At 31.1% G+C, this 20,042-nt stretch overlaps 1 protein-coding gene across 1 annotated transcript in view; it reads left to right on the plus strand.

Annotated features, from left to right (window-relative positions):
* Positions 1-20,042, plus strand: part of LOC139497380 (uncharacterized) — a gene marked incomplete in the record, with an annotated part of 47,755 nt that overhangs the window by 17,512 nt on the left and 10,201 nt on the right. The window contains 1 exon segment of the mRNA XM_071285592.1: positions 19,351-19,382. Coding sequence (XP_071141693.1) covers positions 19,351-19,382 — 32 coding nt within the window.

Here is a 20,042-nt window from a genome sequence, read left to right on the forward strand (position 1 = left end):
AACAGACTTATACAAATCCAATTGCACGTGTTGGTTTAATCTGTTCATATCTTATTTATGTTTACATCGCTTATATGGTCATCTGTGATCAAATCGATACTTAATTAGATGGCGTCTGGACTAAAATACACACGAAACGAACCTATATATTATCTACCCCATGCTCTGTAAACTGTTTATTTTAGACTTTTGATAATTTGGATAAATGTTTTACATTGTTATAAATCAAATATGAGAATTTGAGTCAAATCGGTGACCATGAATTTGACAGGTAGTGCCCCTTTAACAAAGACAGATTGTTCATTCCTAAAATTTAAATTTTGTATCTATGCTTGTAAGTTTTCTATCAAATATTCTGTTATTTGATAAATATGCATCAATTAAGATATGTGATGACATACACTTATAGCCATATTTAGTTTGAAAGTAAAATGTATATTTTGAGCGTAAGTTTAAGAGTAAATTAAACGAACGATACCTAATCTCTTAAATCAACTTAAATTATTTCTTTACATAAAACTTTACTACGTTCTCAATCATTAACCCATTTCTCTGACGTCAGTCTATTGTTCTTACGGTTGATTATTTTTCAAGAATCCACTGACCACTGTGTTAACTTAAGATAACTTATAGTATAGCTTTAAACTTTTAACTTACGATATGTTGTCCTCTCAAAAATGAGTGACAAATGAAAGGTTCAAACTCGCGCGTTTTTTCGTCAGTTTAGTCTTCAGTTTATGCATAATACCACTAGACCACGAGTGCTGACAGAGAAGAGTATCTTAAAGCGAATATCTGTCAAAACATGTCAATGAACTGTATTTATGTCTTTTAGTTATCTAATAAAAATTATAAACACTATAGAATCAAGGAAATACATATATTTCTTATTAGTACAATTCTTTGATTAAATAAACATCAATATACACATTACACTTGTCAATTTTAACGTACAAGTCCTTTTCGTTTGCATCATAGCAAATATTTTCTTTTGGTTTTAGTATTATAATGATATCGTATTATCAATAATTTTTTTTTTTTTTGATTATAAATGGTCAAAATATACATCATTATTTAACTGACTCTAATGTGAAAAAAAGTGCGATTAGCTACGACTTTTAAACTCATATTTGACGATTAAACCAGAAACAAAATCGTAAACTTTAGAGTAAAAATGAAATAAAGATACCTCTAAGATTAAAAAAAAATATTTTGGTAGAGACAAATATTACTAAAAAATCATTTCGGATACTAGGCTTGAACTTGGCACTGTTAATATCACAGTTATTTCTTATGGTGCCAACGACTAGACGATCACGGCAATGAACAGCTTACATAGGTCTTTGCAAAATTATATATTATATAATGTACATGTGCAACAAGAGCAAGTCTGCTTGAGTTTTAGAATGAGTACCACAAATAATACTAGTTCATTAACTGATTGTCGATGGATGCCAAATATAATAACGCTACAATAATCAAAACAATGAAAGGGAACCAGTTTACACAAAATTTATATATTATTTGTCAATTCAGACTTATTGTATCTATCTTTTCATTTACTGGTGTCTAGTGAAGTTGTGTTACTGTGACATTTACACTACAATTAGATTCAAATGATTTTAGTAATTTTGAATGTGTGTTGTGAACTACATCAAATGGGAGATATTGCCCACCTTGATTTGCCTATATGGTTGCTTAATACTATATAGTTAAATATTAAAGGTTTCTCCAGGTTGGTAATTAAATTTTTTTAACTTTCAAGATAAAGATTTAAAAAATCTGTATTTTAATTATATATCTTTTTGAATGAATTATAAATACTAAAATCTAATCAATATAGATTATTTGTAATGATTAAGCATAGAATGAAATAATTATTTACAAATATAAAATCTGGTAATAAAAAGGGAAGATAACGACACATTTAAGTTAAATTGAACATATATTAAGTTAAATATAAATGTGAACCGTGTGAATCTAATCATTTCCATCTTTTAGAGAATAAAAAAAAGACAAAATACAAAATCCTTTTCATGAAATTCCGTTGATTCATTGTCAAATCATAGTAAATAGTCGTTTTACTGGAAATGGGTTAAGCTAGAGAATTGATAAGAAGTAGTGGAATAAGGTCGCTCGTTGATTATCGTTTACGAATCACTACTTATTATCAATTCTCTACTAGTCGCGAGTTGATTATCGTTTACGAATCCACTACTTCTAATCAATTCTCTACTACTTTCAAATCTTAATTAATAAGCCGATTTTGAACGTTTAGTGTATAATATGTAGAAGTTTTTTGAAGTAGAGGCGAAAAAACTTGATATTAATTCATTTGTTGCAATTCGGATTTGCATCAGTTAATATTATGTTACTTTCATTGTCTAATTGTTTAACTCTTGAAAGGAGATTTAAATAGTGCAATATCGTTATATGATGATTTGGTTAATTTAATATCTGTCAACAATTTAACAGTATAATAAACATTGTACTTTAAATGTGTTTCAAGAATATTATACGGTTACAAAGTACAGCATTGAATTTCACTATAATTTTATGTTTCTTACAAATCTTTATAAAGTTGTGTTTTCCTTTTAACATGTCACTTCATTTCTAGAATAAGTTGCCGATAAATAAAATTTTTGAAATGAATTTTTCTTTACCTTGTGTATAATAAGAAGTTCTATGTTCATATTTGTCTGTTACCGTATGCGATATTATTTTGGTATTTTGATACTCGTCATGATTTTAAAAACAGATTTACCTCTATTATACTAAAATTGAGTTAATCAACACACATGAAGTAATGCTCTTGTTAATCCCTTCAAAACGACATAAAATTAGAGACAAGTTTTGTTTAACGTTCAATGTTCATATTTGTATAAATGTGTCTTAAGGGGGTAGGCCTTGGTAACATAACAAATTTCCTCTCGTTTAATTTTTCTTATATCAACATCATTGAAAAGGTAGGGATCTGTGCATCATCTGTTGAAGTCTTTACGAAATTCACCGTTTCATTTTATGTTTAGGCTTTATTGAATATGACCAGTTTTGGGGTACCCTAAAAAACGGTCGAAAACACCAGTAGGTAAAAATAATTGTGATTTTTGCACATGTTGTCATTAGAAATACCCCTGATTGTCAAAATGAATAGAGGAAACATATTTTAAAGTAAATCTGAAACATCATGGTAATACAAATAGCCTGAATGTTAAAAAAAAAGGTTTTTAATTATTGATACGTCGAAAAGTCTCAGATAACATTTTTTGTCAAACTTAGCTAAAATATTTAAACATTTATTGATTATTAATCTTCAAAATCAAAATCTTTTATCGAATTTGACCGTTTGGAACTTTCAAAAGCTTTAAACAAGTTGTTTAACAAGGCACACGAAAAAGGTAGAATTTCGGGACACAATTCATTTTCCTCTTCCAAAACTTCTACATACTTTCGTTGCATTATTTCTATGAGTAATATTCAAAAGTGTACTGTCCCAAACATTTATAAAAATAAACAGTAATATTCAGTATGGGACGAGTACCTTTGGGACAAATTGACATAATTTTATATCACAACTATATATAAGGTTTTCTCCCCAGACTACAAAGTGCACCTGTCATTAATAGCAGACGCTATCAGAAAACATTGCTTTAACAGCCTGTCACTATCTAAGTACTATCTTTGTGTTAATGTAGATAGTCTATTAGCATATTAAGCGTGTACTAGGATTGATGTTCAGGTCATATCTTCTAGAATAGTGCCTTTTTTATTTGCAAAATACAAAAGTAAGTACATACTCTTTATCAGTCACTAAACACTAAAACCATATTACTTAATTATTTCATTCATTTGTTCAAATCGAATTTCCCAAAACTTCCAAGTTTTTTTTCTTTTCTAAATGATGCCACAAGACACTTTAGTCAGTATAGTTGCTCCAGAATTCCTCAGAGTAAGTTTATTGGTGTTTTATTTTAAGCATTTCGTGTATGAATGGTAGTTTTTACCTTTTCATCCAAGTCATTAAAAAAATGTTTTTGTTTGGTGGTGTCAAACATGAACAGTTCACTGGATCTGTTTGCACCATTCTCACAGCCAAATGCAAACAACGTGAATGCTTGATCACTGTTTTGTTTACTGCTAAGTTAAAACGCACTAATGACTTATTATGCATGTGTAAGAGTTGTCTCCCATATACAAGGTCTACCCCCTCAATTCTTTTAAGATTTATCTTTTTAGCTCATAATACTTGTTCCTACATATTACATTTTAGATTTAAGGGATATTCCTCCGAAACCTGTTGTAAACATTCAAAATAGCCAATCAAAAGAAGAGTATGCTGATGATAAATCTGGTAAGTAAATAAATGTAATATATTCTTGTGTAGTTTTAAGGAAAGATACAACACTATCATCTGATAAACAGAACAAAAATGATTTCCTCGTGTATAATATTTTATTCTATAAAGTAAATGTCCTATACTGATTTGGGCTGTAAAAAATCAATGTCCTATGATTTGAATGCAGAAAAAAGTATGTGTCCTATTGCACTACAAACTGCTAATAGTCCGAAAAAAAACATATTTTGACTCGTCGAGCATAATCTCAACAGCACGCTTTGGTCTCATCTCTATTTGATATATTAAAGTCTGATTAAGGACTTGATTATCTTGGTATAATATGAACATGGTCTCAACAAATTTGTAGCTTGGTTTGTTTCTGTCCATTTTAAGGATTTAAAAGATCAGAAGGTAGAATTTTCAGTTCGGACAAATTTTAGATTGTCAATTTTAAAAATATCTATTAATTTTCAAATCAACATGGAATTTTATATTACTCTATCGAAATATCAATTGTATGTTCACCCTATAGATTACCAGGTTGTTTGGTGGTTTAGTTTATTGCTGTAAAATTTATAGATTTTATTACAAGGCATAAAAAAACTAAAATTTTCAGTTACGGCTAAATTGAGATAGTCATCTGCAAATTTTTTTGTTACTTTCTTTTTTCCAATCAACTTGGATTGTTATATAACTCTACAGCTATTTCATGTATATATTGATCTTACAGAAGAACAGATTGTTTGGTGGTAGTTCGGTGTTTTTCTGTCAAATAAATGGATATGATTAATAGGTTTAAAAAATGATAAAATTTTCGGTATAGGTTAAATTCAGAAAGTCACCTTTAAAATATTTTATAACTTATTCAAATCAACTTGGATTTTCATATAACTCTACATATATCTCATTTATATATTGATATTGCAGAATACCAGGTTGTTTCGTAGTTTGCTGTCATATTTATATATTTAAATATAAGGTAAAAAAACCAAACATTTTCAGGTTGGCCAAATTCAGATAGTCACCGTTAAAATTTTGTATAACTGTTTGATATCAATTTATATTTTCATATTACTCTACAGCCATCTCATTTATATATTGACTTTACAGAGTGCCATGTTGTTTAGTAGTTTGGAGTACATTTTTGCTGTCAAATTTATGAATTTAATTTATAGGTTAAAAAGCTAAAGATTTTCCCTTTAGGTTAAATGCAGATAGTCATCTTTAAAGATTGGGATAACGTTTCCAAATCAACTTGGATTTTCATTAAAACTCTACAGCTATCTAAATTTTATATTGATCTTACAGAATACCGCAATGGTAGATTGGTTTATTTATGGCAAACTCTATGATTAAATAAGAAGGTAAAACAATCTGCATCAAAATCAAAGACATGTCTGCGCTTGCTTTAAAAAAGCTCATAATTTCTTTTGAAAAGTAGAAAAGATAAAGTTACATTATCATGATTATAATTTGAAATATTAGCATGCTCTGTCATTTAGACAATAATTTGTAATTCAGCATATGATAAGATTTTGAAAATTGTATACAAATTGGATAAATAGTTAATAATATTTTTTTATTGTTAACAATAGTTTGAATAATAGCATATGTGTAAATGAATGAATATGTAAGTGTGTATGCATGTATATAGGTATGTAAGTTACGTATGCATGTAAGTGAAGTATAACATGCATAGCATTAATTTGGAAAGAAAAGGCGGGAATAAAATTCAAAAATAAATAATGATTAAACAATGTTCAACATGTATCCTATCATATTATCTGTACAACAAAGCTTTTGTACATTTTCATATGTTTAATGATGTTTTTCTCTTTGTATGTGAAACTATAAGAACATATTATATATAGGAATAATACGTATAATTGTAATGTTTACACTATAAAGGTCACGCACAGGTCACAGACTGGTCAAAGGTAAAAAAATTGGGTCAAATTTGTAAATAAAAATTAATGGCAAAAGTTTGTAAGAAACAAACAAAAATCAAATGTTACTTACCATTCTTTAGTATTAACAAACACTTTCAACGAATTGAATAAATCCAAAGGTATGAATTAACAAAAATTTTCAGAAACAGTAATCACGCTGTATGTCATTCATTTTCGACTGAGGAGCTATTGACACCGTCGCTATAATCCACTTACTATGCATGATGTTCTATAGATGGCCTTGCCGAACATATCAATTAACCTCTTGGAATTCATCACATTCGCTCTAAACTGTACTCAATTCCGCTATCCAGACTGAACTCTCTATTGAAAGCGTGTGAAGAATGCCACACTACAGATAGTCGATCTACGAAGTATCAAATAGTTACCATGGTGATGGATATTGCTAACCATAGATTATTCAGACCCGTTTTCGAACATTCGGAGGTATTGATGCTATAAATATAAGTAATATTCTTCACCATAAAAGAGTAAAAAGCAACTTTCCATCTTACTTTAAGGGTCACTCTTCTCCTATAGTATCGTATTCCCACACCAACCCTGCTGCATCTAAAATTTTCAATCACAAAAAAGTGTTGCAGAATCTAAATATTGATGACCTCAAAGGTAAACCACCTGATTGTGCCTGTTCATATTTCCATTTCGTGTATAATCCTGCTGGCCATGTAATTTCTGGAGACCTAAACATAGCCAATAACTACAAGTTGAGACAACTTTTGTCCAAGGGTCCGAAATACAGAGAGCCACCGCCAATCAATTGGAAGCAGAATTTTAAACTACTAATGGATTCTGTTGAGGGTTATGCAAAAGACTGGGCAAAAAGAGAAAAGGTTGAGGTTAACACTCTTTCAGAGTGGATAAAATCAGTGAAGTCATTAATTCAGATAAGAGTAAGTTAGCGTACAAGGTCAATGAGCACCAAAGCTCCGTCCATCTTTAAAGAGCCTCAGGTCATAGAAGAGTTGGTTTGCCTCCATGACAAATATGTTGTCGTTCCAGCTGTTTGTCAGAAACACAACATTGAATGCCTGATTAAGGAACTCTGGATAAATAACACACATGAAAATCCTACATATAAACTAAGTACGCTTACGAAGCAGGAAATTCTGGAAAACCACAAATCGGTTCTAATCTCCTTTGGTGTTAATCCAAAGGATGAAGACCAGGATCTTCCATCCTTATATTGGATTCCTTAGCTTCACAAGAATCCTTATAAGGAAAGGTATATTGCAGGTTCTTCAAAGTGTTCCACTAAACCCCTTTCTAAAGTTCTTACTGCCATACTCACTGCAGTCAAAGAAGGACTTCCGAAATATTCCGAAAGCATATTCAATAAGTGGTGTTAATCAGATGTGGATACTGAAAAGAGTTATTGGTGAATTTACAACCTCAATCATTAAAACATTGTACCAACATTAAAACCTTTGATTTTTTAACTCTTTATACTTACTTTGTGAAAAAATCATACAGAGTCGTGTAAAAAATTCACCGAAGAGGATATCACTGCCATGGTGGACTTTTTAATTGACAACGTATTTGTTGAATTTGGATGTTTCGTCTTCAAACAGACTATTGGAATCCCAATGTGTACAAATTGCGCACCTCTACTTGCAGATTTGTTTTTATATTCCTATGAAGCAGAACTGATCCAAGGGCTTGTACAGAAATGAGAAAAGAAATTAGCCCAGTCTTTTAATTTTACGTTTTGGTATATTGATGGTACTGTCTTTTAATAATAATAAATTCAGTGATCACTTACATTTAATATATCCAAGTGAACTTGAAATTAAAGATACTACCGACACAGATAAATCTGCTTCATATTTAGACCTTTTTCTCGAAATGACTACTGATGGTAGGTTGAATACCAAAATTTATGAAAAACGCGATGATTTTAATTTTCCTACAGTCAACTTTCCATTTCTGTGTAGCAACATCCCAGCGGCACCAGCATATGGAGTATATGTGTCTCAATTGATACTTTACTTTAGCTAGCTCAAAGTACGTTGATTTTGTTGAACGAGGATTACTGCTTTCTCAAAAGTTGCTAAGACAGGGCTATGAATCAATCAAATCAAGGTCATCACTCAAGAAATTTTACGGTCGCCATCATGAGCTGATTGGCCATTATAACAAAAGTGTGTCCGAAATCATATCTGATATTCTTCCTCAGTCATAATAACCTTCCATCCTTACCGAACTGAACAAAGAAATAACACGACGGGTGCCGTATACGAAGCAGGACATGCTTACCCTTCCGAAGCACCTGATTTCACTCCCGGTTTTTCGTGGAGATCGTGTTGTTTCATATTTATTATTTATATTACTGTTGATGTAATTGTCCCTTGGTTTTTTTTAGTCTTTGTTTACTCCTTGATTTTGATTGTTATTGCCTTTCACATGTTTCACAATTCTATTAAAAGAATCGATAACGGATATTTCTCCGTAAATTTTACGATAACGTGAATGTCTGTAACATCTTTAAGTAATTCGATAAGATTTTACATGATCTTATGTTTATTTATGAGGTAATTATGGAAAATAGAAATGTATAAAATAAGATAAGTTTTTCGGTTTATTCTTCCTGGATATTCAGTAATAATTGTATGTAACAGGGTTACTTGATGAAATGCTGTACATTAAGTAATTTGATAAAACAGCAAACAGTGCAATAAAGAATTTATGAATGTTAACAAAAAACAAAAACAAAAGTTTGAATAAAACTGCATGGGCTTTGGTCACAAAGGGGGGAAAGTGGTTATCTTATGCCTAAAAATGTGTTTTTCGTACTATGGTTTGCACCGGTCCCACCTGCCTGATAAATATTGCTCGGTTTCTTATTTGAACTGTATAGCCTTTTAAATTATATTTTTCCTGAATAAGTTCAAATATGTCAAACTAATGAAAACTTGTCTTTCGTTTGATTTGAGCTCATAATTTAGTTTAACTCTACACATTTTATTGTTTTTAATGACTCAAATTCATTTTCACCAATTTAGATATTAAGGAGGTTGGCTTTTCAGTCTCAAAATAACATGCTTTTCTTACGACTAGTATATATTGGTCGGGAATTAATAAAGGTACAAAAAAGGCAAAACAAATATAAATGTCAATGTATTTGTTATCGAGATATTAGCCCTTGAAATTTTGGTGGGAAAATGTTCTCTCTTGACTTTTCATAAGTTTGTCATTGACAAGTTTTAGTTCTCAAAAACTAATAAAAAATAAAAAAGATGTTTTTAGACTTTTACAGATGGCTTATAATTATACAAGTAAAAGATATATATAATCAAAAATGGGGGTCAATGGGTACAATTTATTTAGGCATTCAAATGGATAAAACTAGAGGATGCCGATAAATCCCAAGCAATGACAAGCGATCATTCTTAATATTAATGTCTATATTTTATTCACAAAATCGAAAAATAAAGAAAACCTTCAAGTTTCAAATTTGCAGTTTTTTTAATTATTTAGGATATGTTTGTGTGATGACTACAAAATATAATTGGCCCTTTTTTTCAGATGGCCTTGTGGAAAGTCAAATGATCGATGCAGGTAATTTAGAAGACAAATTGATATAACTATGATACACTATTGAATTCAATAGCTTCGCAATTCAGTTTTGTTACTTTCACGAAGAAACACGTTTGTATAACACTTTTCAACAAAGACAATAGTCAAAGACAAACTATTGTGTTGCCCCTTATATTCTAAAAATTGTTATAGTATTTAAAACTCTGTTTATTAATACATGTATATACTGGTCGAAATAACCGGGACACTTTAGGGCTAAAACTATGAAAGCATCAACATTTCCAAATAAACCTTTTGTCTTTAAATGGTCATTATATAAAAGTTTGTGCAACATGGATGTTGGTTATGTTCTCACCTTAAGGCGAAGTGTACGTAATATAACTACTCAACAGAATTTTTAAAATGTGGATTCTGCTAGTAAAAATACATCAGAATATAAAATAAAAAAAGGGGGTAACCGTTTTCATTTTCCAGATACAAGCTGTTGTAACGCACAAACTGATACGCCAGAAATACAAAGGATATATAGGGAAAATGGCAGCTATTTTTTTTAAATGATTTTCTAATTCGTTGGTCAAAAGAATTTTTTTTTAAATTCGAAATTCAATTCAAAAATAAATGACGAATCCATTTGTGCAAAGAAAGTCCTTAGCAACCGTGCACGTTTTCAAGCTATATTCTCTTGAAGTTTGATTTTTAGCGGAGAATTATTAAATATTCGGCGACGTTATTGATGTCTACTGTAACGTCACCACAAATTATACTCTATAACGCTATTATACCCATTGTACCGTACAGTATTGTTATACAAATCGTGACTGTGGTTAACACATTTTCATAAGTTTTGGAAATGCTAAAAAGATAAAAGCATAATCGGTTGACATGGTTGATAATGATACAAACTGAGAAATGTTGAAGAATATTTCTGATGCTAAAATAATGCAAATTGGTAAATAAATATACTGCAGAAGTAAAAGACAGTTACTGTATAGACTTTAACTCCATCTTTTCTTGATTATACAGGGTTTCACATCTTTTTTTAAATATTTGTATTGTTCTAATAATTTTTTTAAAAATATAGAGTTGTACAGATTAGTACAGAACGATTCTATAAAATTGAGAATGGAAATGGGGAATGTATAATACATATTTGAAAAATTTGGTTATAATATTGGAAATTTGGGATCGCTTCTTTTCATTCTCACCATTTCCGGTGCTATTTGAGGTATTGCGTATACAACCCATTCTATTTGTCAAGTTTACACACGTTCACATTATTCTACAATTTTACTTTAAAATTTCCTTTCTCGATAGCTTTCCATTTTCTTTAACTACACGACAAGTCATTATCATGGTATCAATGTTTGCTTGAAATTAATTAACAAAGGAAATATTTTCTAGTACCATTATTTCTTAAATTTCCACATGTACGACTCATAAACAGTAAGAAATCTGCAAATGCATATCATCTTCGGAATGGCTATAATCAGTGGCGGATCCAGAACTTTTCATAAAGGGGGACCCGATGAATGACCTAAAGGGGGGAGGGGGGCTCGCCAGTCATGCTTCAGTGATTCCCTATATAATCAACCAAATTTCTTTTCACGAAAGCGGGGAGCCGGGCCCCCGAGGGCCCCCCTGGATCCGCCTATGATAATAAGGTCAAAAGAAGAATCCGTATATCAATTCCGAAAAATAAAGCAGATCGAAGTTTTTTATATAACTTTCCGTTGCATAAATCACTGCCTGTGTTATGCCTAAGCATTGTGTATATGCGTATTGTTAAGTGTAATTCTAAAGCTTTGTGCAATTTCTGTTATATTTATATGCTGTAAATGTGCTGGTGTCATGATATAAATGTACTGGTGTCATTTAATAAATGTACTGGTGTCATTTTATAAATGTACTGGTGTCATTTAATAAATGTACGTACTATACATGTAATGCTAGAGGTGTCATAAATTTAGAACGTATGTGAAAGTAGGCCTTCTCGGACAAAAAATAGTGCATTTGATGACATTGTTTACTTAAGGTAGATTCATGGTATACCAAAATCGGTCTAGTTGTATGCCCAAATCAACAAATTTGGAAACAGATTTGCAATTAAATGGTTAGACTGTTTATTTGTATAAAGAAAACTTGTTAATTTATTGTATTATACAAAATATTTTAAAAAATATCAACCTTTTTGGTTTTTGAAATTTTTTTAAATGAGCCATTTGAGGGGAGACTCTTTTAGTACAAAATTTATACTAGGGAAATTTTTTTATTTTTACTTGTGACGCCATGTTTTCTTTTTATTTTCTTAAAACATATTATAAAACCTATTTTCTCACAATTGATTTCAAAATTCTATCTCATAGAATTTTTTGTATGCACTGTTATGTGTTTTTTCATGAACAAACTTACCAAATTTAGGCAATTTTCAACAACCCATAGATTGACAAATAGCCCGGTGACCCATACTTTTTATTATATTTTTGAAAAAAGCATAGGAAAATCTTCATTTTGTCAAATTATAAGAAAATTCTGTCTCAAAAAACATTTACTTCTGATCTACCTTAAACTAACCAACAAATTTGCAGAAAAGAAACTTTTGGTGAAAGAGAAATATATTAAGACCATTTTGAGCTAAAATTTACTTGTTTATGAGTTTGCATTCAAAATTGAGGATTAATGCACTCCATAGTATCCTAATTTAAGATTTCCAGAAAACCAGGGGTTATTTTTAGTGGTACCTCTATTCGGAAGACCTTTTCTTTTTTATATGACTTGAAAATTGGCATGTAGAAAGCTGATATATGTATGATTCAGGATATACCTGGTTTCTATGAAGTTAAACTTATGGTAAAATATTTAGAAGGCTGTGAAAATGGCAAATTTGGTTGAACAGATAGAGACTTAATTAGTGGTATGACACCTATACGAATGTACGTATGTAATGGCATACTGCTATACAATTATACCAAGAGCAATGTAATGAGAATATATTCATCCAGTATGTGGCTAAAAATGTTTCTAGCGTAAATTCATTTAAATGTATCCAGTATAATGTAAGGAGACCACTTCCAAGCAAGGATCGTAGCTCATAAACTCGGCAATAAAATCATGACCTCTAGAAAAGTCGGAAAGGCGACAACCTGGCTTCGGAAGTTGGCAAGGGGACTGTTCATAATGTAATGCTATAAAAGTTTATCTTGCAAATTGTGTCTGTATCTAATGCAAAAAAAATGGTTTTGTTTATGTAATATAAAAATAAGGAGATGTGGTATCGTTGTAAATTTGACAACTATTTGCAGTTTAAGTTAGATCTATCGGGTGTATTTTTTTTCTGAGTGTCATGTTGCAAAAGTACTATTTAATTTACAAATATTTTACCAAGTATCAATCAATTTATAACAAAATACCTACAACTTAGAATTTAAAGATTGAACTATCAATATATTTTTTTCAGAAAATTAGGCCCCTGACACTCTATTTTTTTTATATATATATATTTCAGAAGTATTAGTAAACGAAATTAGCCCGTCGAAATTTTACACAAATCTATCGTAAAATGTTTCTTTAATAAGAAAAACTTAAGTTTTCTTTATATAAACAAAATGAAATACCACCCTAAATGTGGTTCATTTCAATGTATTGTTACGAAAAAACAAGGTCCGCGATCCCCATTTTTTATATTGAAATTTGAAATTACTTTGACCGAAAAGTCTTTTACAAAAGCTTACAAAACATTTCTCGCCGAAAAATTTTACACCCCAGCCGCCTTATCGAATGAAGTGGATATAAGCAATTATAATAAGCAACCATAAGGCCATCAACCATGAGAAAAATCCCTAACGTTTCGTCGGTTATAAAAGGCCCCGACATAGTAACATTATTTTCTTCACCCTCTCTTTCTTCCCTACATACCTTATACTCTATAATTATATAATACTAGTAATCTTCAATATTGAAACTTGAGAAGAAAAAAGTACTTCAGAATTGTATTTTCTACTTCTGAATGATACACAGAAGAACAACACAAGAATGCACATTTCGCTATCCTTTAGAAATTGGAATTTGATCAAGATAAAACTGCATGCTCTATTTTTATCGTACATGTGTAGTTTCAGTTTCAACCATGGTTCTAAATATAGATTTTACTTTCAAAAAAATTGCGGACGGAATAGAAGCCACCTGTTTGTTCTGCTCAGTGAGAACTGAGATTTGGATGAGATAGATGATTTACTTATTCTGAGATAAATGTCACAGTGCTAAATCCTTAGTTTCTGTGTAATGTTTTGTAGACGGAATCTGATTTTTTTGTTCGTTTTTTTTTCTCTGTATTAATTTTAAAGGTTTGTCCTTCCACTTATACATGTCAAAATTGTTTCACTTGAGGTCGATTACCCTTTACTATCGTTTATACTTTTCACACAAAAATAAATTATCAAAAATTTTCAATTGCATAAAAAACGGGACATGTCCACGCCTTTTTAGTTCAACACACTAATTTACGGTTATTTTTCGCCGGTTACCTTCAAGATTTACGCTACAAGATTACATTAAAATAATATATATTGTGGGGTCAATTCTGGTTTAATTTTAACGAGTATGATACGACTATAGAAGCAGAATTGTCACTAGTTTATTTTTTTATTTTTAACTTCTGTTGAAATAAATACGAGCGATATTATGTTTCCGGTCGCTCCTGTATGAGGCTCAAACAAAAACAGTTGCAGACTTACACTGATACTAACAAACAATAGGCCCGTGATACTAAAATTGCTGATTGGAGTCTGATTATTTCTTTGAAATTTATAGATAGCACAGGAATACTTATTTGAGTACACAATAGACCACACAAAGTCAATGAATTGATGATTTCTCCCCGGATTTCTCTTCCATGTGCCCATTTCCCGTTCTTGGAGTAAGGGAGATAACTTGCGTAACTAACGACGCACGTTTTGTATCCCGATTTCCGCTAGAGGCGTGCAATTACGTATACTTCGCCTTAACACAAGTTACGCGAATAAGGGTCTTTTCCTTATACATTCTTTTTATTTTTGTATACATTCAGTAGCTTATATCTTGATAGGTAAGTTCTGTGCTTATCTCTTAATCTTAATGTTCTTCAAAGAAGGTTATTTATGTCTCTCTTTTTTTCTTTTTTTCTTTTTTGTAATAAGTCCTAGAAGTCTGAGGCTCTGAACCATAATTCAAAAATAATCATCCCCATGAAAACATATAAATAAAGGCAACAGTAGTATACTGGTGTTTGTAATTCATAAATCGATAGAGAAAAAAACATATCCGGGTTACGAACTAAAACCGAGGGCAACGCATCCAATATAAGAGAACTACAACACAAAAACATTATTAAAATATAACACACACAGAAACGAACTATTATATAACAATGGCTATTTTCCTGACTTGGTACAGGTCATTTTAAGAAAAAAGATAGTGGGTTGAACCTGGTTTGGTGGCATGCTAAACCTTTCGCTGTAAAGGCAATGATAATTATAACATTAAAATGACAACACAACACGACAGGACTACAATACAAAAAACAATTTGAGAAAATACAGGACAGAGAAACAAACGAATAACAGCCGACAAAAGGTACCGGTTTAAACAATTGAATACGCCAGACGTGCGTTACATCCACACAAGGCTTCCCAGTAAAGCTCAGATGGAAAAAGTTTGAAAGCAAAAACAAGAACAACGTTGAATAGTAATTGAGGACCAAACATATCCAAAACAGTTGTGACCAATACGACAAGGGTTATCCGCCTGGGACAAGAACATCCTTATTTTAAAAAATAATTCATACTTTTGAAAACAGTCAATTTATAAAATGACTATATAATAGATATACATGATTAAACTGAAGGGGTGACTAGCTTTAGAATTAGAACGGATACATTAAAAAAAAATACACAGCCGTGTTAGCCAAGCCAGTGCAACGCCTCAGAGACGTCACATTTGAATTACAAAAACGAGTTCTAGAATTAAGAAAGAATTTGGATGGAATTCAAGATTAGATTTGTATGACGTATCTAACATTGATTAATAGCAGTGAAAATTACAATACAAATTAATATCAAATTGTAGAAGTGATTAGATAATTAATTGCATTATCTAGCTATGTCGGTGTTTCTTCTGAATCAAACTGTTAATCAAAAATATCGTGTAAATTTCGTTGATCCAAACTAAAATCTTATTAATGAATTGGATGAATAACTGTCTTTACTGTGGGAATCGTAGATACAAATTTCTTGTTTTGGGATACAATAATTCATATTTTGTGAAGAATCACACTGAATCTTCCAGAAAATATACTGAAGATGATATTATTAAAATGCTGGACTTATTGATCGATAATATATTTGTTGAGTTTGGAGGATTTATATTTCAACAGACAGTCGGTATTCCAATGGGTACTAATTGTGCACCCCTGCTGGCTGATTTGTTTTTGTATTCGTATGAAGCAGAATTTATTCAGAACCTTCTAAAAGACAAAAAGAAAAAGCACCTTGCGAAATTCTTTAATTTTACTTTCCGATATATTGATGATGTTTTATCATTGAACAACCCATACTTCAGCCAATACTTACATCTCATATATCCCAGTGAACTTGAAATTAAGGATACTACTAATACTAGAAGGACTGCTTCATACCTTGATCTTTTCCTCAATATTGACGTAGATGGACGACTTCACACGAAAATCTATGATAAACGGGACGATTTCAACTTCCCAATTATCAATTTCCCATTTCTCAGCAGTAACATACCTCTGCCTATTCGTATGGTGTTTACATATCACAATTGATACGTTATTCACGTGCTTGTTCACACTATACGGACTTCATATACAGGAGTGTTCTCCTTACGCAGAAACTGCTCCAACAAAGTTATGAGGAGGACAGATTAAAATTGACACTCCGTAAATTTTATGGACACCATCACGAATTGGTGGATCCATATGATGTCTCTTTAACCAAACTAGCTAAGGACATTTTTACCACATGGTAGATTGTGGTTTGTCATTATGTCGTCTAATCTTTTAATTACCAAACGTGATTTATTCCCGATTGTGACTGTTTTGCTGAATGTGAATTCGCATTACTATAAGACGTGTTTCTGTACTTGTTTATCCCAAATTCATGTATTTAGTTTACATGTTTAATGTTATATTTGTAATTCTCATCGGATTTTGTCAAATGTGTTGACGTCTTTTTATTATATTTAGGTGTTACGGATAGAAAAATTAATCACCGCCTTTATTAATTATATTAAATTTTGTACGATTCCCTACGTTTGAAGTTGGATTCATAACAAACTGGACATATATACATTACAGTTATTGCTATTAATAAGTATTGCAATATGCATTTTGTTTAAATGAATTATCAGTATTTAGTTCTGATATAATCTTAAATCAATCCTAATTCTATCTCACTTTGATAGTTTTTCATATGTGACGTCATGCTGTTTCTAAATTTCATAAATTCAAATGTGGCATAACGTTTGTACCTTTTCACCATCGTATGTGACGTCACATTTTTGTATTTACGTTGACGCCTGGACTGATTCGGGTGTGTCTATTCTGTGTTAAACTTTTGTAGCATTATGTATTCGGGTTTAGTTTTCTGTAATTAGTTAATACTTCAGTTTCATTATTTATATCTCTTTCATATTCATTTGTTAAAATTAACTGTTTGCAATAGCATGAATTGTTCTATATAATAAGGATGTTCTTATCCCGGGCATTAAAACAATGCCGTATTTGGCAAAACCTTTTCAACTTTTGATCTTCAGTGCTGTACAACTTTGTACCTTTTTCACTTTCGATCTTTTATATCTGGGCGTTATGTATTCGGGTTTAGTTTTCTGTAATTAGTTAATACTTCAGTTTCTTTATGTATATCTCTTTCATATTCATTTGATAAAATTTACTGTTTGCAAAAGCATGAATTGTTCTATATAATAAGAATGTTCTTATCCCGGCCATAAAAACAATGCCGTATTTGGCGAAACCTTTTCAACTTTTGATCTCCAGTGCTATACAACTTTGTACTTTTTTCACTTTCGATCTTTTATATCTGGGCGTCACTTGTAAGTCCTGTGTGGACAAGGCACGTTTTTGGCGTATTGAATTTTAAACCTGATGCTTTTTGTTATATATTAATCATGTTTTTCTTTGTCTAATATATTTTCCTATTTATTTGTATTGTAGTCCGGTAATATTATGTTGTCATTTCAATGTTATATTTAACTTTGCCATTAAAGTGCGAGGTTTGGCATGCCACAAAACCAGGTTCAACCCACCACTTTTATTCCCCCTTTAAAAGTGTCCTGTACCAAGTCAGGAAGATGGCCATTATTATATTATTGTTCGTTTATGTGTGTGTTGCATTTTAACGTTGAGTCGTTTGTGTTTTCTCTTATTTTTGAGATATTGAGATAAGACGTGGCACGGTACTTGTCTATCCCAAATTCATGTATTTGGTTTTCATGTTATATTTGTTGTTCTCGTGGTGTTTTGTCTGATGCTTGGTCCGTTTCTGTGTGTGTTACGTTTCGGTGTTATGTCGTTGTTCTCCTCTTATATTTAATGCGTTTCCCTCGGTTTTAGTTTGTTACCCCGATTTTGTTTTTTGTCCATGGATTTATGAGTTTTAAACAGCGGTATACTACTGTTGCCTTTATTTACCATAACACACGAATATAACAGAAAAAAAATAAGATTTACAACTACAAATGTTAAGACATTCGACAAAATCCAATGACAATAACAAATATAACATCAAAACTAAACATATAAAAGGAATTCGGTAGATTTAATTTTTTTAATTCATCATGTCAAATCATCTGGCCTTATCATACCTACTCTATTATTTTTCTTAGTAGTTTGTCTTTTGTTGTTCGATAACTATAACGTCATAATTAAGATACAAATAGCTTGACAGAATAAGTAATGTTTCATAGATGATATTGCTTTGTGAATACCTAATATTCGAACGTATTCAATTGATCAATTTAAATATTAATTTATTTTATTTAGATTGTTTATTTAATGATGGAATGTTGCCTTTTTTGTTTTTTTACGAAACACTAAACACAGGGTAGAAGTAAAGATCAATTGGAAAGAAATTCACATTTGTGCCAATATAAGTAAATTTTCTTTTAAGATATTGGCCTTGATCAAAAAGATATGTCCAAGAAGTTGCCTTCATTTAATAAATCCTGGGTTTTTTTCTTACGTGATTTATCTATCGGAAATGTACCAAATTCTATATGACTTCATTTGATAATTAAACAATAGAAAACGTTACTGCTATTTTCACTTTAGTGTCTAATTCAGCGAAACGTATGTGTTACATAGTAAGGCAAGGTGATTCAAGAAAAAAAGTATGCTGCTTAGAAAATACACAATACAATAGGGACAAACAGACGGACAGACACAATTACATTTTGGTGTATCTTTTCAGGTTATATTACCCCTATTCATATGGAGAGTGACGAAGGAGATGAGAATACAACAAACAAAGGTAATGTATATATTGATGTTTTTAAACCGATAGGTTTACTTTAAGTATTCAGTTTTAAAACCATCATGAATTTCAGGTATTTCACATCCAATTTTTTATGGAAATATTCTTTATCAAGCACAAAGGTGTCAGTATTCACCTCAGAAACTTACAAAACCTTTGAATAGACTTATTAAGAAGGGATATAATTACGATACTGTTGTCAAGTCATTAAAGATTGCATATTTTGGCGTTAATATTGAGTCACTGATAAGGTCTTTGCGTCGGAACTAAACACATTTATTCTAAAAACATTGTTGGCATGACACGGGTTTTGTTCTTCTCATATATGTAATGATGGTATGATACTAAACCCCTAACGGGAAGGATTGTGCCTGATGTTCATATGATGAAATCATAATCTTTCAGTCAGTTTAATTGAAGTCTGGAGCTGGCATGTCAGTTAACTGCTAGTAGTCTGTTGTTATTTTTGTATTATTGTCATTTTGTTTATTTTCTTTGGTAACATCTTCTGACATCAGACTCGGACTTCTCTTGAACTGAATTTTATTGTACGTATTGTTATGCGTTTACTTTTCAACATTGGTTAGAGGTATAGGGGGAGGGTTGAGATCTCACAAACATGTTTAACCCCGCCGCATTTTTGCGCCTGTCCCAAGT

Source organism: Mytilus edulis, chromosome 12 (assembly GCF_963676685.1).
Source record: "Mytilus edulis chromosome 12, xbMytEdul2.2, whole genome shotgun sequence".
Taxonomy (NCBI): domain Eukaryota; kingdom Metazoa; phylum Mollusca; class Bivalvia; order Mytilida; family Mytilidae; genus Mytilus; species Mytilus edulis.